At 38.9% G+C, this 23,978-nt stretch overlaps 1 protein-coding gene and 10 non-coding genes across 11 annotated transcripts in view; all 11 read right to left on the bottom strand.

Annotated features, from left to right (window-relative positions):
• Window positions 1-8,028: 8,028 nt before the first annotated feature.
• Window positions 8,029-23,978, bottom strand: part of LOC146000527 (uncharacterized) — a 120,681-nt gene continuing 104,731 nt past the window's right edge. Inside the window, exons 10-11 of the mRNA XM_083138273.1 lie at window positions 12,872-12,970; window positions 8,029-8,572 (exon numbers count right to left, since the gene is read on the bottom strand). Coding sequence (XP_082994399.1) covers window positions 8,259-8,572; window positions 12,872-12,970 — 413 coding nt within the window. The 3' untranslated portion in view covers window positions 8,029-8,258. The remainder of the gene's footprint in view (window positions 8,573-12,871; window positions 12,971-23,978) is intronic.
• On the bottom strand, window positions 15,162-15,234 carry TRNAR-UCG (transfer RNA arginine (anticodon UCG)). Its single transcript has one exon. It is a non-coding gene; the product is annotated as a tRNA-Arg (tRNA).
• Window positions 15,756-15,828, bottom strand: TRNAR-UCG (transfer RNA arginine (anticodon UCG)). Its single transcript has one exon. It is a non-coding gene; the product is annotated as a tRNA-Arg (tRNA).
• TRNAR-UCG (transfer RNA arginine (anticodon UCG)) lies at window positions 16,053-16,125 on the bottom strand. The gene has a single exon. It is a non-coding gene; the product is annotated as a tRNA-Arg (tRNA).
• On the bottom strand, window positions 16,350-16,422 carry TRNAR-UCG (transfer RNA arginine (anticodon UCG)). Its single transcript has one exon. It is a non-coding gene; the product is annotated as a tRNA-Arg (tRNA).
• TRNAR-UCG (transfer RNA arginine (anticodon UCG)) lies at window positions 16,647-16,719 on the bottom strand. The gene has a single exon. It is a non-coding gene; the product is annotated as a tRNA-Arg (tRNA).
• TRNAR-UCG (transfer RNA arginine (anticodon UCG)) lies at window positions 16,945-17,017 on the bottom strand. The gene has a single exon. It is a non-coding gene; the product is annotated as a tRNA-Arg (tRNA).
• On the bottom strand, window positions 17,242-17,314 carry TRNAR-UCG (transfer RNA arginine (anticodon UCG)). The gene has a single exon. It is a non-coding gene; the product is annotated as a tRNA-Arg (tRNA).
• On the bottom strand, window positions 17,540-17,612 carry TRNAR-UCG (transfer RNA arginine (anticodon UCG)). Its single transcript has one exon. It is a non-coding gene; the product is annotated as a tRNA-Arg (tRNA).
• Window positions 18,137-18,209, bottom strand: TRNAR-UCG (transfer RNA arginine (anticodon UCG)). Its single transcript has one exon. It is a non-coding gene; the product is annotated as a tRNA-Arg (tRNA).
• TRNAR-UCG (transfer RNA arginine (anticodon UCG)) lies at window positions 18,435-18,507 on the bottom strand. Its single transcript has one exon. It is a non-coding gene; the product is annotated as a tRNA-Arg (tRNA).

Genomic DNA, 23,978 nt, shown 5'->3' with positions numbered 1-23,978 from the left:
GGTAGTCAGACGCGTTACCGACTGAGCCACCGCGGCCACTGTTCCCACCTCACTTCTTATATTCCCATAACATCTACTTTGTTTCTTCTCATTTCTGCCTTTAAGTTTTCTAGCTTTCCCGACTGTAACAGGGTTCTGACATTCCACGTTCCAATCCTTAATCTTACCTTCTGTTTGCTTCTCTTTTCCCCATCAGTGTCCTTTGTCATAACGTGTCCTTCCCAGACATCCCCCTCCCGGACATCCGAATGGGGGGCTAGTTTACGTCCGGAATATTTTGCCTTGGAATGACTCATCATGATTGCAGTTTTTCTAGGGAAAAGATATATGCGGTAGCTTCCCGTTGCTTTCCGCACACCACTCTCTCTTTCGCATCTTGAAAGATCCCAGGGGGCCCCAACGAGGAGGTGAGGAGAGTGGATTTGACTAAATGTGCCCTCCGGACTTCACCGAAATTCACTGCACCAAACGTATGGTGTTTGGATATAGGTTGCATATCAGTTCCATCAGGGTTTTTGACTCAAGGTCGAGAAATCCCATTTAGCCTTTGCCCCCCGCTTTTATCTATGCCATCTAATACCCAATCATTCTCATCGTCGCAGTTAGCGAAAAGTGACTGTAAAAGCGACGCAAGAGAAAAAAATGAACTGCAAAAACTGTAATGAGAGAGGAGTGAGATTTGTGCTTTACAGAATTCTACATCATGATTCTTTTTTTTTTTTTTTTACATTCTGTTCACTTGACTTTATTTTCCTACTACCCTAACTCGATTGCAATGGCTATTCTAGGTTTACAAAACCACTGATATGAATATTGCAACTTATTTTTCAGAAAAGTAGAGTCACAGAAATTAGAGATCCAATCTAAACGTAGAATTGTTAACTTTAGGTCGGTAAATTTTGGAAAGTTACTTCCGACACTTGGGTTGGAGTGACTCAGTAGAAAGCTAAATCTGTAAGATTGAACTCAAAACAGGAAAGCTGCTATAGATATACCGCTTCGACACCTTTGGCTCGGGATTTTTCGCTGTCAGGTTTGGAAAGTCTTATTTCCCACGGTAATCTTCCTGGAAGTAAGAGGGAAGTCCCTTTGGACTTGTTAAAACATGGACGTTGCATGAAAAATGAAAAACCAGTTTCTATAGCCGAACTATATATAAACTCCAGTAACACCAATACTTTTTGAATCCTTAATATATTCAAGCTGGACATTTTCAAGACTTAACTTTGTAATTCCGTTTCATTAGTTTTCCTATCCTATCCTGAAGTGTGTGTGTGTGTGTCAAGTATTGTTTAGACAAAAACGCCATGGAAGATTAGAATATAAGATTTATGTTTATCTGCGTTAATTGTAACAGAATTGAGGATGCCTCTGTACGTAGTGACAATCGTAACTCGCTACGAAGTGAGGAGTCCTAGGTTCGAATCATATGCAAAGCGTTGTTCCATTGTTTACTTCATATATCATCAACGTTAATGCGTGTCGGGAGGAGGGAAATAAACGGTCCAACCCGCCTGGAAAAATTGACATAGTTTATTTCAAGTTACAATAAAAGTAGAAAGCTTGTTATTTTTATTGTTAGTAACATAAATAAAGTTAAGTTAGTTCGTATTCGAACGGAATAACCGAAGCAAAAACTGCCTTAGATCGAATAAATTTAGTGTAAAGTACAGGAATCGGGTTGTTTTTACCATATTCTACCACTTAAATTTAATGCATACAATAAATGGTTCCACAGTTTTCAAACAGAATAGTTATGCATTTCAGTACACTAACTGTGTGTGAAAAAGAAAAAAAGAAAAAAAAACAATGAAGAAGAGTGATGATATGATGAATAGACACTCACAAACATTTATGCCCAAGCAGGGATTCGAATACGGGACTCCTGAAGTCATAGCGCGATGTGCTTATCACTGCGCCACGGGGGACGGCTGGTAAAGCGAGTTCAAAAGTTACTCCAAGGATATAATAATAATAATTATTATTATTATAGTAAATTTGGATAAAATTGGTTTATTAATTAATCCAGAACTACTGTATTTTGCTAACTTTTACATTTCTCAAATCATAAAGAAAATCTCATTATTTGTTCCTCGGGTTTCAGCAGGGGGTTATCAAAAGTACCATTAACATCTCAATTTTAATAAATCTGGAAATTTTGGGAGGGCAAGTGCCCCATTGCCCCCGCCAAGTTACGCCTATGGTTCTTATTGATCTTAGTTTCTACTTTCCATGTTTTATCAACCGCCTGATCTCCAGTCTCCCTACAAAGGTTTCTGGCGAGCCGATGGATCCAGTCATACTTTCCTTACGAATGTCGCAGTCGGGGAGAGGTTTCTGATAAATTGTCGTTTTGATACTACAATGGAGAGGTTCCTTTTCACTCCCGTACGGGCTGACTATCATTTCAGGAAATATTCCCGGTTCGTGTTGAGGTGTGGGAGTGTATACGTCACGCTTTGAAGATTCTCTACGTTTTCAATTTCCAGGATATTCTCACTGCTTGCGTGATCCTCAGTCTGCATTGACCGGAAAGGTCAAGGTTGGATCCAATGAGTAATCTGGAACAAAAGAACCGGAGCAGCTGTCTTTGGCCTTGAAAAATGAAGTGTTTTAAAGGATATAAAATACTGACGAATCTTTTGTTTTACGGTAAACACGTAGAATGCAGAACTTATTGCAAAATCATATTTTCTCTAGAGGAAAACATCAGGGATTCCATGATGCATAAACTGTTACAGATAGTTTGTCGCTAGAAAATTAAAGCCTGGTTACTAGGGAATAAGACAACGCTGTATTAGAATCGAGGATATATATTTAGGTAGGGGGTTTAGGGGAAAATATACTTGTCTATCATTTATTGTATATTCGATGGTTATAATATTCTCTGAACTTATTAGAAGACATGGAGTGGAATCATACGGCTTTGAAGAACAGACAGAACCAAATATTTATGCACGCACGCTTGTATTTATGATAAAATGCATAAAATATTAATTAGGAACTTTATTTTCCGCCAACTGGATCTAACATCCTTTTTTGTTATTTAATAACAGAATTAATTATTATATATTTATTGGCCAGAATTAAAGTTACCCAACTCAGAGCCCTCTGTAGCCTGTTTGAGGCATCGTAGAACTCTGAAATTTGGCGAATCCACTATGCAGACCATGGGGAAGACTATGGCGATAAAAAAGGGAATAGTTCAATTTTCCGCCACCAAGTTGAAATGTAGCGCTGTACTTCCATGATGGGTTGTACAAATAATCACATTAAGTGATTTAGCTGAGTTATTAATTAGCAAGACATTTATTTGTTAGTGGCTGGAAGTTGCGAGAAAATAATCTCTCGTTTATGCAAGATTTCAAGGTAAAGGCAAATCCATAACCAATTGGACCAGTTTACGTCATTATTACAACCCACCATGGAAGAACAGCGCCACATTTCAACCTGGTGGCAGAAAATTGAACTATTTTTATCGCCATCCTCTTCCCCATGGTCTGCATAGTGGATTCACCAAATTTCAGAGTTCTACGATGTCTCAAACAGGCTACAGAGGCCACTGAGTTGGATAACTTTAATTCTGGCCACTCGGTATTTGACTTCACTTTCTTAGCTAGGGAACTTGTTTTTATACAAATTATGCCGATGTTAAGTACAGGCAGTGCCGGCGATTGGGTGTCAATATTTGGGTGCAATAACTCAAAACTGGTGGGGGCCAGAACAGTTTACTTTCTCTTGGTAGACAAGGTACCATATTACAGGACAATAGTTGGGGGGGGGGCAATTGCCCCCACTGCCGCCACAGACTACAGGTAAACTAAATAATGGGCACATGCTCTTATATATATCTATTCTTATACCGTATTTTTACCTATTCACGTAATAATAATATTTATTAATTTATGGTTTAATTATTTAATTAGTATTAATTTGTTTCAATATAATTATAACATAATTATTTTAATTTAAACATTATTATTATTGTTATTACTGAGACACTTTGTTCGGAGTCCCCCCAAAAATCTATTTCTGGATACTTTCCTTTAATCAACCTTCATTATTGAACAATTTAAATACGATTTCTCATTTTTCCTGATTTTCTGAATATTCTTCAAAATTCTCCTACATCAAGTAACCTTCCATCTACCTGTGTACCGGAAGCGAAATTAACAGTTACTTTTCTTTACGTTTTCGCGTAGAAGGAAATTTTCTTCAGTTAGATTTCGGCAACATTTGAGCTAAATTTTGGCATGAAATAATGAACGAGTTGATGATTACTAAAACTGTGAGAATGATAACAATGTTATCTTTCTAGCACTTAACTCGTTACTCCATGTACGCCAAGTGTATTTACTTTACGTAGAACACCTACATAATTATATCATAGCAGGGTGGCTACTCACCGGGAATTCCTTGAATTCCGGGAATTCTGCGTGAATTCTACGTGATATTTTCTCCGTAAACGTGAAAAATTGCAACTTTTATTAATCCAAGTCCCATTGAGTTTATACATATTTATAAATTCTCTGAGGCAAGTTTTTCACAGTATAGGTTTTATTTTTATCGAGGAAGGAAAAGAAAGTTGCGTTGAAAATAAAATAGAATTCTCTCAATCCGTTAACTTCGTTGGTGTCCTTTGGAGAACAGTCTATCTGACAGACGAAAGATTTTTGCAAGATAAGATATCCTAAAGTTGATTAGACAAATTTGAGTTTAAAGTTCTTGTAAAATTAACAAATTTTCGTAGTTTAGTATATCCCGTAACATCCGTCACTTGTGTTTCAAGATATATTTCGAGTCTGAATATGTGGAATTGCAAATATAAACTTAAATGTAAACAAATGTACCTTAAATTAAATATTTTAAATGTATGTACCGTTTAATTGAATTGATTTTGAATTTTTTGATACATTGGAATCTCACAGACCTTTTACACGTATATTGTTAATATATTTGTGTGTGCATATGTGTTAATGGTGAGATTCGTAATACGTTGATGTAAAGAAAACATCTGCTTGTACCCTTGATTTTTTGGAATGTTCGCCTTGAAAACCGGGAATTATACATGAATTTGGTCATGGTCCTAGAGTGACCACAAGTGCTGCCACATGAAGGGAAATTTCCCTTTTGCAGGGAAATTCGGACTAAAGTTTTAGCCAGAAGGGAAATGGGAATTTCGATTAAAAATATTACAATTTCAGGGAAATGTTAAGATTTCTGACGACATTATTACAGTTTATGTCAAATTCCAGTTTCATATTCACATTTTAATTTTTTTCTGATCCTTCTTATTTCTGCTCCCTTGAATATAAGCCTGTATCTATTTATATTTCTCTCACGTTTATTGTGCGTCGCTTTTCTATATCTTCGGATAATTGTAACGATTTGAATGTAATGGATTCCTGACCATGATTTAAAACTGGGACATCTGACCAGAAAGCGATGAAGCTTACATGTATATGAAAAATTTGTGTAACATTTTTTATTCATACGATCATGGATCAACGGAAATTTTACTACTATTATTATTATATTTCTTTAGGTGAAGGGAAAAAATGGTCCAAAAATGGAAATTTTGCCCTTTGGAAAGGGAAATTGTGTCCTCAGATTGTGGCAACGCTGGTGACCACCCTGCGTATACAGCCACCCTGGATATACCATAGCTTCTTGGCTATTAAACTTTATTCTTCAATTTCACTATTAATATTTTACTTTTTTTTTTAAAAAAATATTAAGTTAATGAAAATTAATGGTATTTATTATGTAATCCGTGAAAAAAGATAGACTGCTAGCAATTCATGCATGTATCACGTTATTGTATATGGAACAAAATAACTGTAATTGTAAGTGGAAATGTTACTTTTAGAAAGTAACTCTCAAACCATTGATAATTGTTATTTAAATTATTAGTTTATATCTCCAATGGTTTTCAGATAGATTCCCAGCAGAGCCATATTTCAGTTCTTCAATTGAATCCATTGAAACGGTTAGTTGGCCCAGTGCATGGTGTGAGCAATTTATCGACAGTAAGAACGGCATAAGCTCAGACATTCCTGATATGGTTCCAAATTTTGGAAAATAAATGCACAGAGCTATTCAAATATTTGCGGGCTACGATTTATGTTTGCACCAGCGTTTGTCGAAGACTTCAAACGTACAAGTCACCATCCACGTTGTCATGGTTGCAGAGAGTTACGTGTGTGGTTTTACGTCATGCAAGTATACATGCACCCAAACACCAATGTGTACAGGGCCAAGTTCTTTAAACATATTTTATACAGACTTTAGACATCTTCCTGGTACGTACTTTTTTGAAATTAGCTACCTGCAACATACCTTAACTGTTATTTCCGAAGTAAAACGTTATTGTAACCGAAGGCACTAAATTACATTTTCAAATAAATTACGAAAACTTGTGAAGTCACTAGTCGACCTACGTGAAAGAGTGGTGCGCACAGAATGCTACGACGCCGGGGGTCTCTGATTCGAATCCCGGCGTGGGCATGTGTGTTTATATCATCAACCATCCTCATCTTAGATATTAGCCAACCGTGGCAGAAGAGAGAAGTAGAATAAACAAAATCAATCAATCAATCAATTGCGATGTCACTATTCGTTGCCTCATCTAACTTTTGCTGAAATATACAAAATCTTGTAAATAGGTGTCTCAATATTTGTGTAGCATGTACTATAGAGTATCGCCGTGTAACACTGACAAACTTCCACACCAAGTGGAGAATATTGAACTTTTCTTCATAATATTTTTCTCTTTGCGGGCTTTCTAGTTAGAGTCTTGAGTCCTATAAAAACTATATTTTTACATATATTCACAAATGCCACCGATATTTGTTATTAACATATGTTGGATATGGCAAAACTTTTATTAACTATGCGATCTCGTCCCAACACCTCTCACTCGTTTATTTACTATATTGTGCATTGCGAAACATTCTTTAAGGTGGGATTTTGCTTTTCTCACGAAAATAATTTCTATTTTTTGACATTACGAGTAATTATTGTTCTTCCCTTTTCGCTTCCGTAACAAACAATATGGCGGGCACAGCTTGAGTTGCGTTGTCGATCATCAACCTTCTTCACCGAAAAATACCTACTTCCGTGTTACTGAACACAAACCATTCTTGAATAGCCCCACGAACCATGCACGGCAAGGTTAGGTTAGGTTCGGTTAGGTTAGGTTCGGTTAGGTTAGGCAAACATAGTTAAAATTGTCATCTTCTTGCAAAACAACGGCGTGGTTGGAAACACTGACAGGGGATTACGTCATCAAACGTACGCAACATCAGGTTCACGTAGAGGAAGGAAATGAAAGGAACGGCAATTGTGCGTCGGAGAGATATTTCTCTTGAAAAATACATGAATTCCACGATGAAAGAAAATACCTCCACGAACTTTGAAAATGCTACACAAACTCATTTCCGTAAGTAGTTTCTTCTGTAAAAATTTAGAAATACGTTGGGACGAGATCGCATTGTTACCAAACTTTTTAGTACGTTATGGACGGACTGCGTAACCACTCAAGATAAGCAGTGTGATCACTTTGATACCCTTCACTGTAAAATAATACGGTAAGGTATGTAACTTTACGTATGTATGGCGATACATGCATCCATGATTTAATGGTAACACATGTGAAACCCTGACAGCTGCTCTTCTGGCACGTTACTGTTTCCACAGACTATACTATCGCTTTTGTGTGTTACTGGCCGGAAAAAAAATGTCAGTGGCTACTGTGAATTTGCGTTGGGTGATAATTTTTCGTTAGAAACACTTCTCTGGGATATTCTAAGGCCATGGAGTTCAACAATCTAACAATATAAGAGATCGCTCCGAGGTAGGGGCATTTTTCCTCGTGTGTATATTTTACCTCGAAACGTTGGTGTGTAAACAAACAGAGCACCTCGGAAAGTTGGTGTTTAATCAAACTGGGCAACAGAAATAATGGATTTCTGAACTCTCAAACACAAACTACACATTTTATATACATATGTATAAACGATCTGAAACTCTCTCTTATATACATTTATTTTTTATTGTGTTTTCAGTAACTTGTACTCTAAATAATAACATTAAAAATCTCACAAACACGAGAAACGCTTACCACTGGATAAATCTGATTTAAAATTATATAATATAGACATCAATCGACCCAATATGTACAGATTTAAAATGCAAATCTTCTGTTCCTTTGTTAATGAACGACTAGTTGGTTTCCTTACAAGAATGGCTTTGAGTTCTTATTTTCGCACTTCCTGGCTAATCCAGTCGGCAAAATCCCCAACTCGAGTGTAGATGCCGGGTCTACCTTCGCTTCCACACTTCTCAGGTCCGATCGAGACCACACCCACAACATACCATCGTGGTTCGTTTGCGATGCCTCTGGGGGTCATGAGGGGCCCGCCACTGTCCCCCTTGCAAGAGTCCTTTCCTCGCACTCCTCCAGCACACATTTGGGAATCGGTCAGAGATATCTGCCTGGAGTAGATGGGAGCGCAGTCGGCATTTGTCATTACAGGAAGGGAGACTTTCAACTTCACCTTGCTCGATTGACCTGTTCAAGAAAATAATATATACAATATGTAGTACATATGCAATATACAACATATAAAGAAAATGCAAAATACACAATATAATATAGCCTAATGTAATATCAGTAACATAGAATAGTGGAATTCTATACTGCTCGCGGCTGGGAAAGAACGAATCAGCGACCAGTCGAATTATCTTCGACTGACATCGGACATTTTCGTGTCACAAGTAGGGATGGTCGATATCGGAAATTAGGTATCGCGATATATCGTCACAGACGATACGATACGATATTTTTTTCCGTATCGTGCACGATATGTATCGTGCCGGCGATATGTATCGTCTCCCTTTTCCGTGCTGCATTTCCCATCACAAACAGAAGAGTATTTCATGTAATGACAACCAAACCAAGTTCGGTTCGTCATATTCGGATGGATAAAACGACATTGTAAGATGTGCACTTCGTACATACGTTAGCAGGGCGAGAAGATAATAGAAAGTTTGACGCATTAATTAGCATGTGAATATATTGTACAAAAATTAATGGTAATTACCTATGTTGCAAAGCCAAAGTACCCTTGTGACCACTTTCCATTACAACCAAGATAATTTTTCAAAAATGTTCTTTCCATTGTCACAATATTATTTCATATAAAGTTTGCAAAATTTGTTGAGTTGTGGCCTGGAATTCGTCGCTATGGCTATAACTCTTGTCTACTCTTACGGCGGACGGCTTTAAGAACCTTTTCTCGAGCAGGCCTCATCTCCAGGAAGTTCTCATAATGAACTAACCGGCCATCATGCTGGCAAGGGAAGTGGGGAGCGGGGAATACGCAGCAGACCAACCAGACAAGACGGTGGCGCCGAGAGTTACGACGTCGAGAGGAAGAAGCTCCGGGAGCACCTCGTTCTACAGGCTGTTGCATTTCTTATTGCGCTGAATTAGTCGCTTCCCCAGTTCCCTTGCCAGCATGAAGGGCGCTCGCCGCAAGACTGGACAAGACTTATAACTCTGAACAATAGACATGCGAAGTAAACTAAAGTTTATCTACGAACTCTAAAAAGTTGGGTTGTAGTGACCTACGCTGAAAATCAGATATTCGTTGTTCTGGCCGACTATGTACGAAGAAACAAAATAAATTTAAACATTCCACGTCTTGAACCACGGTCTTACTTGGTACTCAAATCGTGGTAACGATATACATATATCGCCAACACGATTTCTATTATCACTTCGATAAATATCGTGGAGACTTCTCTACTTCCCTACCGGGCAATACTTCACAATACTGAATGAATATAGGACATATGAAAGATTCATTAGTTTTCACGAAAATCATAATCCTTTTTAGCCGCGGTACATTTTACTGCTATAATGAACGGGGTAACATTGCATCACTGTCTTTAAGGGAAGTGAATCCCAAGCTGTTTTTTTTCTTTCAATCTACGGTTCAAGTTTCAAATAGTTGTGAGGCGACACATTATTTTTTGTCTTACTTAAAAATGTACGCCAGTCCTGATTAGCTTCTGTGCACAAAGTTTATTTTCATAATACAATATTAAGGTTCAGTGGCGGCGATTGGGGGGGGGGGGGCAGTCAATCCTAGACACGCACCACAAGCTGCATCAGGATTATTTTGGACTATCAAAAAATTCATTCTTCACAAATAATGTTTTCCATGCACCTTAAGTGCTGAAAGACTAATTTAGCTGTAACAAGTGCTTCCATATTTCCGCATTCGTCTATCACTGTTAACGAAGTTTTATTTAAGACTTTTTAGTGCTTCTATTTAATCCTAACACTGTTTACGGCGCATGTTGATCATTAATAGTTACCCAGAAGACGAATTTTAATTTCTCGTGTAGCTTACTGCAATGCTTTTTTTCCCTATTAAAATCAAACAGTGCTTGCATGGCATTAGAGGCATAGGCGTGCGCACGGGGGGGGGGCAATTGCCCCCATAATCACGGACGTTCGCAGATTTTTTCCACGTAAGGACAAGGAAGATATTTTTCTATGGGGCATTTTGCCCAGATAGTATTGTTGCCCCCCTCAAAAACACCAATTGAATCTGAAATTATCGCATACTTGCGTCCCCCCATTACATAATAATTAAAATGTAAATTACTATGACCGAAATCAAACTATACGTGTGAAATATATATTTCTAGGTTGATATTCGTTTTCGAAAAGGGAGGTGTGGTAATCCTTGCCCCCTACGTTCCATGCCCCTACATTGTTATATTTTCACCTAGAGAATAAAGTATTTTAAAAAAGGTAAAGTGTTCCCCTGTGCATAGCACAACGCCATGAAGGCGTATAGGGGGTGTGGGGCTAACGCCCCACACTTTCTTGATCCGGTCGTGAGTGGGGGTGATGTGATCAGCATCACGCCCCTGACCGCCTTTACCCCCCAGGGTTTCCCCCAGGTACCCATGTTATTCGACGCTGGGTAGGCGCCGGGGCCGCTTCCACCGTTAGAAAAGTTCCCGGATTTGAACCGGCCGGGGATCGAACCCGGGACCTTTTAAAGGAAAGCCCCTAAGCGGAAGCGTTCCCCATCACACTTCATTCACTCACATCATTTCATTCATATTTCAATTTCAAGACTTTTCAGGACAGACAATCACAAACATCCATGGCCGAGCCGGGAATCGAACCCGGAACCCCTGGCGTCGTAGCGCGATGTGCTAACCACTCCGCCACAGGGGCCGCCCATCTGAGCCACCGCGGCCACCCATAAAGTATTTTAAGCCGATGAAAATTCAAAGCAACTACGGGGGAAGGGGGTATAGTGGCGCAACCACAAGGGGGCAGAGGGGCATTGCCTTATCCCAAACTTGGACGGAAATGAATTCTAGGGGGGCAAACATTGTAGTGAGAGAAAACAAGACTAGCAGAATTTAAGAGTAGCAGGACAAAAGGATACTCAAAATGGAATTAGTTTTCACGTCTTTCTTGCATCTATTCTCCCAGATGGCCAGGAGAACTTGCAGGGGGGCACAGAGGAGCAATTGTCCCCTCGACTTAAAATTTTATACAAACAAAAAACATTTCGCAAAATTTTCTTGCTCGCTTCGCTCGTAGTGTCTTATTTTCTTACAGTCTTGTCAAGTTTATAGCCGTAGCTAGGAGGCGGCGGGAGTTGCTCCTGGACGCCGAACAATCTGAATGAGGAAAATTGTAAAAGAGAATGCTATGGCTGGCCATGAAATATTTTGTGTCATATTAAATCAATACTGTTTTCAATTTACAAAAAATTGGATTGAAAAATTTTCTTGATCGCTTCCCTCGCAATTTGTTTTCTGTAATCCATTGTAAATTACCAGAGAGAAGTAAGAACAATGAAGTACTGTTGATGCCATAACAGTTTGGTTTGGAGGAAAAGGAGCGCGCACATTTCAGACACAATTTATATCATTTATGCTGTTGGTTTGTTATGGGGCGGATGAATTGATTATGTAATGTATTTAAATATAGCATATACGCACACACATATACCCACCAATGCAATATAACTAAAACAGTGAGATAAAATGAGGTTTTTCTTTCCCGACTGAACTGCCCGAACCCTGTGGCCGAGTGGTTAGCACATCGCGCTGCGACGCCAAGGGTCCCGGGTTCGAATCCCGGTCGGGCTTGGTTGTTTGTGAATGTCCATTCATCAATTTCATCCTTTCATCACTCATCTTCGCAAATTAGCCAAGAGGCACAAAACGCGAAGTAAAATAAACTAAATCAATCAATCAAATTTCCCGACTGAACTTTCAAGGCTTTTGCCCCCCATGAACTGCGCACGCCTATGATTAGAGGGTAACTCGTGTATTAATTTTGGACACTATATACTTCGCTGACATGATAAATATGATGGATGCTATATCGTTGACAAGATACACATATCACGTGGTACATGTTCGGAATCTACCGATGTGCAAATAGTGCAAACAGTGCAAATTTTACCAAAATACTGAGAGAGAGAGAGAGAGAGAGAGAGAGAGAGAGAGAGAGAGAGAGAGAGAAAGAGAAAGAGATATTCAATAGAAATAATGCACGTCCACACCTTCCTATCAGTACAAACTTCCTCATAACCTACAGTGTGTAAGGAAGAAGAAACGGAATAAAAAGGACTGGAGGAACAAGAAAGTAGGTATACCATCTTCATACTCTACCATCGAACACGTACCTTAAGTAAAATTACAACAAACATTCAATTCATAAAATATCGTGGAGAGTATACATATCGGCGACACGATATATATCGCCAAATATCGTGACGATACATATCGCGGCCACGATATATATCGCCAAAGATCATATTACCTTGTTCTGTTCTCCCCCAACCAGCCACCGTAAGATTGTTGTCTGCAAATGTTCTTGATGTTAACTCTCCTTCTGGTAAACATATTGGCTTTACGTAATCTAGAAGAGAAGAAAACACATCAAATTGCTAATTAAAGATGATTTTTTAATGCGTGCAAAAGTAAACATACTTATTTTTACTTGAATATATTTTTTTAATATTTATTTTCTACTATCTGAAAGGAATGTACTGGTATTCTTCCCAGTCCGTTCATTCTCGAGATGAAAACCATTAGCACCATCTTGTAGCCATTAAAGAAAGAAAATTGTATATTTCGTTCAATACCCCGGGTCCAAGGAAAGCGGGACATGAAAATGGAATTACATGACCTCGAACCATCCAAGAAGAGGCCAGCTTCTATTATATCTCTAACACTAATCGACATGTGCTGAAAGATAATCGCTGAACCATCCGCAAAGCATGCTGCCGTATCTACGGTAGTGTTCCACACTGTACAGGTAAATATCTACGTATAGGGATTTTTGTACAGTGTCTCTCAAAAGTTTTAGGACAACGACATTTTAAACTAGGCTATCCAATTTACACAAGGCGTTGGTGGGTTGCGTGTAGAGTTAGGCTCAATTTCAGGGTTGCCACATGCACAATATGTATTAGAATACGCGAAAGAAATAAAAACAAGCATTATTGTATCAAATTATTAAAAATATCACTATTATATCGCAAGTGACAAAATTCTTTCTCAAAGAAAAAAAATAGGTTTTCTAACATTTCATCGCTGATGAGTCTACAGAAAGGAAAAGAGGTGAGAGAAAACGAAAGGTGACAGAGGAGAGGAGAAAGAGAAAGAGAAAGGAGAAGAGTAAAAGTAGAGGTGAGAAGAAGGAGAGGATAGACGAGGAGAGGAGATGTAGTGAGGAAAATGGAAAAAGATTATAGGAGAGATGAGGAAAATGGAGCAAAGGAGAGAAAAGAGAAGGAAAATGAGGTGAGAGAAGAGGAGACGAGAAGAGGGGAGTGGAGAGTAGAATGAAGGAGAGAAAAAGAGAAAAACGAAAAGAAGAGGAGAAGAATGCAGTGGAGTCGGAAATCTAAGACAGGAAAGGAGATACGAGGAGTGGAAATGAGTGGGATGGAGATAAGATGCGAGAAAAGTAGGGAAGGCGGTATGAGATAAAATCAGAGCAGAAGGAGGGGAGAGAAGAAGGAGAAGTAGAAGAAGAAGAGAAGACCAGAAGGGACTGAAGAGAAGAGGTAGTTGCAGAAAATATCACCTCAGCGTCAAGAATTGATGCATTGGTCAATTTATCGACATAAAACATTCACTAACATTTTGAAATGTATTGGAGAATGAATGTATTAGATCGGTTCGAAATGCCTTTTGGCTTAGTTTAGAGCAAGATAAAATCTTCCATGTAAGAACTTTGATTTTACCTGCGATTATACCACTAAAAACATGGATGTATTCCTAATATTTATAAGAATTAACCAATTTTTGTCAACTTCACGGTTCGCTGAAATGGATATTTTGTAATTCAATATTTTCCCTCCCCACCTTCGTTAATTCCAAACTGAATCACTCCGTTTCAAAGGGCGGGGACAATGAACACAATGGGATAGGTCTAAAGCTTACGAAAATTTTCTGCAACCGGAAGAGTTTGAACCTACGACCATCAGATTGACAGTCCTGAACGGTAAACAATACCCTACAAGCTTTCGCTCCTGAAAGCAAGTAGAAGGAGTTGACCAATGTGAAATGTAGATGCAACTCTCCTCCTACATGTAATGTGCAAACAATACTTGTTTGTAACAAAGAAAACGAAGGTAGTACGACTCAGCGAAAACATTTAATGGAGAATTGCACATGATGAGAACTTTTCATTCGATATTTGCTGAGCTTTCCTTGCATTAAACTCGAGTGGGAAAGGGGGTAAAATTAGTATGTCCTGAATTGCCACAAATATAAATAGTTATTTCATTAATATTTGTCAATGTCAACCGTGACAGGACACGAACCTGCAATCTTCGAATCCGAAGTCCGACGCCTTATCCATTAGGCCACACGGTCACGAACGACTGCATTATACCAATAGCTTTTATACTGGTCATTCAAGTACAGTGATTTGCTTTCACCTTAATCGTGATTTTCTCATTCCCGTTGAGATAGAAAAGTGTAGTTACAAAAGGACAGAAACTTTCTGTTCAAACGAAAATAATGCTAACTATCGACTCGCTAGTGACAGGTTCTGTGAGGAATTTAAAAGTGTATTTATTGTAAGAGTTTATTTTCTCCGACCGTGAAAGGACTCGAACCTGCAATCTTCGGATCCGAAGTCCGACGCCTTATCCATTAGGCCACATGGTCACGAACGACTGCATTATACCAATAGCTTTTATACTGGTCATTCAAGTACAGTGATTTGCTTTCACCTTAATCGTGATTTTCTCATTCCCGTTGAGATAGAAAAGTGTAGTTACAAAAGGACAGAAACTTTCTGTTCAAACGAAAATAATGCTAACTATCGACTCGCTAGTGACAGGTTCTGTGAGATATTTAAAAGTGTATTTATTGTAAGAGTTTATTTTCTCCGACCGTGACAGGACACGAACCTGCAATCTTCGGATCCGAAGTCCGACGCCTTATACATTAGGCCACACGGTCACGAACGACTGCATTATACCAATAGCTTTTATACTGGTCATTCAAGTACAGTGATTTGCTTCCACCTTAATCGTGATTTTCTCATTCCCGTTGAGATAGAAAAGTGTAGTTACAAAAGGACAGAAACTTTCTGTTCAAACGAAAATAATGCTAACTATCGACTCGCTAGTGACAGGTTCTGTGAGGAATTTAAAAGTTTATTTATTGTAAGAGTTTATTTTCTCCAACCGTGACAGGACTCGAACCAGCAATCTTCGGATCCGAAGTCCGACGCCTTATCCATTAGGCCACACGGTCACGAACGACTGCATTATACCAATAGCTTTTATACTGGTCATTCAAGTACAGTGATTTGCTTCCACCTTAATCGTGATTTTCTCATTCCCGTTGAGATAGAAAAGTGTAGTTACAAAAGGACAGAAACTTTCTGTTCAAACGAAAATAATGCTAACTATAGACTCGCTAGTGACAGGTTCTGTGAGGAATTTAAAAGTTTATTTATTGTAAGAGTTTATTTTCTCCAACCGTGACAGGACTCGAACCTGCAATCTTCGGATCCGAAGTCCCACGCCTTATCCATTAGGCCACACGGTCACGAACTAGTGCATTATACCAATAGCTTTTATACTGGTCATTCAAGTACAGTGATATGCTTTCACCTTAATCGTGATTTTCTCATTCCCGTTGAGATAGAAAAGTGTAGTTACAAAAGGACAGAAACTTTCTGTTCAAACGAAAATAATGCTAACTATCGACTCGCTAGTCACAGGTTCCGTGAGGAACTTAAAAGTGTATTTAATGTAAGAGTTTATTTTCTCCGACCGTGACAGGACTTGAACCTGCAATCTTCGGATCCGAAGTCCGACGCCTTATCCATTAGGCCACACGGTCACGAACGACTGCATTATACCAATAGTTTTATACTTGTCATTCAAGTACAGTGATTTGCTACCACCTTAATCGTGATTTTCTCATTCCCGTTGAGATAGAAAAGTGTAGTTACAAAAGGACAGAAACTTTCTGTTCAAACGAAAATAATGCTAATTAACGTCTCCCTAGTGACAGTTTCTGTGAGGAATTTAAAAAGTGTATTTATTGTAAGAGTTTGTTTTCTCCGACCGTGACAGGTCTCGAACCTGCAATCTTCGGATCCGAAGTCGGACGCCTTATCCATTAGGCCACACGGTCACGAACGACTGCATTATAGCAATAGCTTTTATAATGGTCACTCAAGTACAGTGATTTGCTTTCACCTTAATCGTGATTTTCTCATTCCCGTTGAGATAGAAAAGTGTAGTTACAAAAAGGACAGACAATTTCTGTTCAAACGAAAATAATGCTAACTATCGACTCGTTAGTGACAGGTTCTGTGAGGAATTTAAAAGTGTATTTATTGTAAGAGTTTATTTTCTCCGACCGTGACAGGACTCGAACCTGCAATCTTCGGATCCGAAGTCCGACGCCTTATCCATTAGGCCACACGGTCACGAACAACTGCATTATACCAATGGCTTTTATACTGGTCATTCAAGTACAGTGATTTGCTTCCACCTTAATCGTGATTTTCTCATTCCCGTTGAGATAGAAAAGTGTAGTTACAAAAGGACAGAAACTTTCTGTTCAAACGAAAATAATGCTAACTATCGACTCGCTAGTGACAGGTTCTGTGAGGAATTTAAAAGTGTATTTATTGTAAGAGTTTATTTTCTCCGACCGTGACAGGACTCGAACCAGCAATCTTCGGATCCGAAGTCCGACGCCTTATCCATTAGGCCACACGGTCACGAACGACTGCATTATAGCAATAGCTTTTATAATGGTCATTCAAGTACAGTGATTTGCTTTCACCTTGATCGTGATTTTCTCATTCCCGTTGAGATAGAAAAGTGTAGTTACAAAAAGGACAGACAATTTCTGTTCAAACGAAAATAATGCTAACTATCGACTCGCTAGTGACAGGTTCTGTGAGGAATTTAAAAGTGTATTTATTGTAAGAGTTTATTTTCTCCGACCGTGACAGGACTCGAACCTGCAATCTTCGGATCCGAAGTCCGACGCCTTATCCATTAGGCCACATGGTCACGAACGACTGCATTATACCAATAGGTTTTTATGCCGGTCATTCAAGTACAGTGATTTGCTTTCACCTTAATCGTGATTTTCTCATTCCCGTTGAGATAGAAAAGTGTAGTTACAAAAAGGACAGACAATTTCTGTTCAAACGAAAATAATGCTAATTATCGTCTAGCTAGTGACAGGTTCTGTGAGGAATTGAAAAGTGTATTTATTGTAAGACTTTGCTTTCTCCGACAGTGACAGGACTTGAACCTCCTATCTTGGGATCCGAACTCCGACGCCTTATCCATTAGGCCACACGGTCACGAAACGACTGCATTATACCAATAGCTTTTATAATGGTCATTCAAGTACAGCGATTTGCTTTCGGCATAATTGTGATTTTCTCATTCCCGTTGAGATAAAAAAGTGTAGTTACAAAAGGACAGACAATTCGCTTTTAAAGAAAATAATGCTAATTAACGTCTCCCTAGTGACAGTTTCTGTGAGGAATTTAAAAAGTGTATTTATTGTAAGAGTTTGTTTTCTCCGACCGTGACAGGACTCGAACCTGCAATCTTCGGATCCGAAGTCCGACGCCTTATCCATTAGGCCACACGGTCACGAAAGACTGCATTATAGCAATAGCTTTTATAATGGTCACTCAAGTATAGTGATTTGCTTTCACCTTAATCGTGATTTTCTCATTCCCGTTGAGATAGAAAAGTGTAGTTACAAAAAGGACAGACAATTTCTGTTCAAACGAAAATAATGCTAACTATCGACTCGCTAGTGACAGGTTCTGTGAGTAATTTAAAAGTGTATTTATTGTAAGAGTTTATTTTCTCCGACCGTGACAGGACTCGAACCTGCAATCTTCGGATCCGAAGTCCGACGCCTTATCCATTAGGCCAAACGGTCACGAACGACTGCATTATACCAATAGCTTTTATACTGGTCATTCAAGTACAGTGATTTGCTTTCACCTTAATCGTGATTTTCTCATTCCCGTTGAGATAAAAAAGTGTAGTTACAAAAGGACAGACAATTCGCTTTTAAAGAAAATAATGCTAATTAACGTCTCCCTAGTGACAGTTTCTGTGAGGAATTTAAAAAGTGTATTTATTGTAAGAGTTTGTTTTCTCCGACCGTGACAGGACTCGAACCTGCAATCTTCGGATCCGAAGTCCGACGCCTTATCCATTTTTTTTTTTTTTTTTAAAGTTTTATTTCACTATTCTGTTTACATCTATGGATTTTTTTGTATACATACAATTACATTACATCCAGATATTTACCAAAATATTGTGACAATCGGACATTTTGTTTATTTGATTGTTTCCATCTAGATCTTTTAAGATACATTGTATATAGGGTGATATTTGGTTCAAACTTTTTGCTATATATATAATATACTGTATGTGCTATTAGCCACACAATGGCATTTTGTTTCTTCACAGGGAAATATTTGAAGTCTGGTAATATACAAATTTTCGCTTGAAAGTATTGTGGCGATATACGACATATTTTGGCAAGGCACATAAGAAGAAAGGCCCAAATTTCTGAAATTCCTTTACATGTAGTGAGGCGATGTTCATTTGTATCCACCTCTCCACATTGTCTACACTCATTTGTTGGTAGTCTTTTTATTTCATTTAGTCGAACATTTGTTGGAACTAGATCATGCACCAGGGTATACCACAAACTTCGTATGTCCGTGTCAAGGAAAGGCTTGTGGAGATTTTGCCATACATTTGACCAAATAACATTAGGAAATTTTTTCTCTATTCGACTCTGCTGCAAAATAAGTTGTCGTTGAAAATGTTCATACAAATATTTTGACAGAGTATTCTTCTTCAAATCCATGGGAAACTCCACATAACTCCATTCTTGTATAAAGATTCGTACATACATAGGGTTCTTTGTTAGTCGAGACAAGTTGGGTGGATTTTGCGGTGGAAACGTATCGGTAAATATACGCAACCACATTGAAGTAATCGACCGTTCAATTAAGTACAATTTATAATTTCTAGCTAAAAATAGGGACTTACATTTATTTTCAATATTCCATAGTTCTAGACCACCTGTCATTTGTGTTTGGCACATGATCGGGAAAGGTACCCGAAAAAAATGTCCGTACCACATGAACCATCCCACAGCAGACTTTATTTGTCGGAGATATTGCTGTGTGATTGGCAACACTTGAGCGACATAATTTAATTTACTAAAAATAAAAGTGTGTAGGAACCAAACACGCTGAATTAAATTGAGTTGTCTTCCTCTCATTTGATAACACTGTAACCTGATTTCGCTTACAATTTTCGTCCAGTTTAGATCCAGCATTCTGGATTCATTAGTATGAAAAGTAATGCCCAATATTTTGAGTTCGTTTACATATTTTATCCCTATGTCCGGATTGTCTTGCTTCCAGTTGCCAACAGGTAAAGCCTTTGATTTTGTCATGTTAACTTCCGCTCCACTGGCAGAACAATACAAACACATTGCATTCAGTATATTTTGGAGCTGGTTCGTTGTTGTTACAGAAGCTGATAAATCGTCTGCGAATGTAAACACTTGCGTTTCAAGGAAAGCACTCGCTGCCGGCGGGGCTCGGCACTGAATATATCGAAGTAGCGGGTCCAAGGTCAAAGCGAAGAGAAGCATACTCAAGGGGCACCCCTGGCGAATGGATCTCGTCACGTGTATTGCAGGAGTCACGAATCCATTGATAAGAAGACGGGAGGTTGCCTTTCTATAGAAGCTTTGCAAAACAGATATAAAGGCTTCACTGAAGCGATAGGCTCGAAGTACTTCAAACAAATATTGGTGAATTACAAGATCAAAAGCTGTTGTGAAATCACACGTATACCCGCCACCGTAGAAAATATATTTTGAGTTTTACTGACACATGTTTGCCGTGAACTGAGTAAGGAAGATAATATAGGTTTCAGTCTATTAGCCAAAACTTTGGCCATAATCTTATAGTCACAGTTTAACAAAGTAATGGGCCTAAAGTCAGTCACTGCACTCGGACGCGTTTTTTTGGCAATCAGTACAATTATACCTTCATTTTGAAGCACGCATTCGTTTCGAAATGCATCTTGTATTATCTTGACCAATTCATGTTTCATAATATCAAAAAAACGTATATAAAATTGGTAGCCTATGCCATCGTTGCCAGGAGTGCGCTTAACGTTACAAGTACGCAGTGCTTCATACACCTCATCGACAGTGACGTCACTGTCTAACAAAGTTCTGTCTTCGTCCGTCAAAAAATTATTTACCGAGGTGAGCAATTGTTGTACAGCCAATTGATCTACTTCTTTACCAGTATACAAATTATTATAATACGTGTAAAACGCCTGTGATATACCTTGTTGATTGCTATGTGTATCTCCGCCAGGATCGACAATATTGTTTATCAATAGAGCTCGCCTTTGTTTTTGTGTGTGTACATAGTGAAATAAAGAGGTTCGTTCATCTTGCAAGGATGACGCATGAGTAGTTCTTATCTTTATACCCTCCAAGTGATGCCGTTGCAACGTAAGGATTTCTGCTTTGTATTTTTGTATCTGTGGATAATGTTCTGTGACATCAGGTCGCATACATAACTCATGTAAACATTTGTAATAGAAGTTCAACATTAAGTTCCGGTCACGTGCACTCTCTTTCCCTAGCCATTGAAAATAGGATTTTATTCGAGGTTTTACGTATTTTACCCACCACGTATTATAATCAGTATAGTGTTTTTGTTGCCGGCACCAATACTTCCATTTTTCTTCAAACATATCATTAACATTAGGCTGTTGCAGTAGGGCAGAGTTCATTTTCCAATAGGACGGACCCCAAACTAATTTAGATTCTTGTAGATTAATACTCATTCTGATTGCTATATGATCTGAAAAAGGTACCGGCAAAGCATCTATTGTCGTCACATATTTTATAGTATGACCAAGTGTATAGAATCTGTCCAATCTAGAACCTGCTTTGTTATTGAAATAGGTAAACACTATATCCTTTCGTTTTTCGGTCAGGATGTCCTTCAGCTGTAAATCGCTGATTAAGGTCGTTAATGCTAAACTATTTTGAAACTTTCCTATACAATCACATGATCGCAGCACTTGATTAAAATCACCACCTAGGATGATACACGAATCATTATTTGGAAGTAAATATACTATCTCAGACTGGTAAAATTGCTCTCTTTTCCATCTGTTTTGCTGTCCGGAGGGGGCGTAGATATTAACAAAAGTATAGCGTTGACTTTGAAAACTAATTCCCCTCCCATCGACTAATTTCTTTACATTTTTTATTTCTATACCACTTTTGATTAAAATTGCCGTCCCTCTCCCGCTTGTCCCCAAGTTTACAATAGCCTCGTACCCATACAGGAAGTTAAAATCTACAATACAAACTTCCTGCAAGTATAAAATGTCAATCGAATGGATTCGGACAAAGTCCGCAAGCAATTTGCATTTCACTGGTGTCAAGATCCCATTGATATTAAGGGTACAAAGACGAGTGCTGTAATTCATGCACAATAAGATATTATAAAAAACTGTATATAAGAATACCACGTAAATGTGCATTTTTGGTGCTCAATTACACTAAAGTAAGTATTAGTCCGAAGTGTTTTCAGAATGATGATATTCGTTCATGTGCATGACACAATTTACACTATTTTTTCTACCTGTTATTATATCGATATTCATCTTGTAACTCTCTAACATGTAATATATAACATTACACTGTAGACACTAAGAAAGTACACAAATTTATGTCGCGCACTACACCCATAAATCACACTCATCTCAAAACATAAACAAACAAACATTTCTCCTTACACTACCACCTAATGGAGGGGGAGGGAAAGGCGATCTGAACCCACATCTAATTAACATTTCACTTTTGTTGGGTCTTCCTGCTGAGTATGACGGACTGCTGGCTGAGAGACATCCTTGTACATTTCTTTTTCTTACCTTCTGCTACCGCTTTCAGTCGTGAACTGGTGCGTTTTTTTCTATTTCGTTGACCTTTGTCCATAACTTGCTTATCATCTGTGGATTCCTCTTCGGTTTGGGAGTCATCTCCTGATACCATTTCTTGCGATTGTGACGAGGGAAGGGGGGGAGCAATTTCAGGTTGGTCATGTTGTTCACTCACGTTTTCTTCTGCTAGTTTCAAGGTCGTTGTGGGCGAGGAAGCGCCTGGCAGGGAAAGCTCATCACCTGCTTGGCTCTTTTCACCTTCCGATACACAGCTGTTCGCGGGGAGGGGAGGGGCTATCTTATCACTAATCGAGGCTTCAGGCGTGACCTGGTGGTTACTCGAAAGTTCTTCGCGTTCAACTTCTGCAACCCATGACGAAGTGTGACCTTCTGTTGTTAACAAATGGGAAGTTTCCTTTGCTGCTCTCTCTGATGAAACTTTGTTCGTCGGAGGATCCAGTGGCGTCTGTGCGGCACCTTCCGGTTCTTTTACATCTGGGTTCTTTGGGGATTCTTTCATTTCTATGTCCAGGGTTGTCGTGGGTACTTGAAAACTTGTAGGCTGGTATGGCAGTGGTTGTTCTTCTGCATCAATATTGATTGGTGATCGGTGGATGGCTTCCGCATATGTTGAGGCTGTCCTTCTTCCTGGTTTTCTACGCTTATCGCAACAATTTGAGAGATGTTCTGTAGATTCACATATCCTGCACGTAATCTTTTGACCATAGTACGTTACCCAATATCGATCACCTTTGATATTGATGTACGATGGAATTGGTTTTTTAAGCGTCATGCGAATTCGCTTTGTACCGGTACGCGTAGGGTATATATGTTCATCTGTGTACTTTTCATCGTCAACATATTTCACGTCACCATATGTTGCCAGTGTCTGTTGTAGAACGTCCATTGGAAGTTCCATAGGAACTACGTGTACATTCACAATTACACTATTTTGATCCGCCCATTCCAGTTTTAGCTCATGCTCCCCATTGTCATCAGTGTATACTAATGTGCCTCCCGATCGTAATATTATCTGCTCGCCTAACACTCGCGATATTAACTTTATAAATACACACTTACGATATTGATCGATTTCAATACTAAGCACTTGATCTTCTGTTAGTGACAAATTCTGCTGTATCCACCGATGCAGTTGTATCGATGTCGGTTTTTGTCGCACCTTCGTGAAGACCAATTTCACAGTATTCACTCGCCGTACAGACATGGTTCAGAACACGGAAGGTAGACTTATCGGAATTTCACTCGCTTGCACGTAAATGCTCAACACGGACCGCACGTAGAGACGATGCACCGCGTGCCAGTGCTGGCAGCGAACTCTGCTACTGCCATTAGGCCACACGGTCACGAAAGACTGCATTATAGCAATAGCTTTTATAATGGTCA

Source organism: Lepisma saccharinum, chromosome 16 (assembly GCF_977018435.1).
Source record: "Lepisma saccharinum chromosome 16, izLepSacc3.1, whole genome shotgun sequence".
NCBI lineage: Eukaryota > Metazoa > Arthropoda > Insecta > Zygentoma > Lepismatidae > Lepisma > Lepisma saccharinum.
Note: the sequence above shows the minus strand (reverse complement) of the source record. Positions and strands in the feature narration are given on the sequence as shown.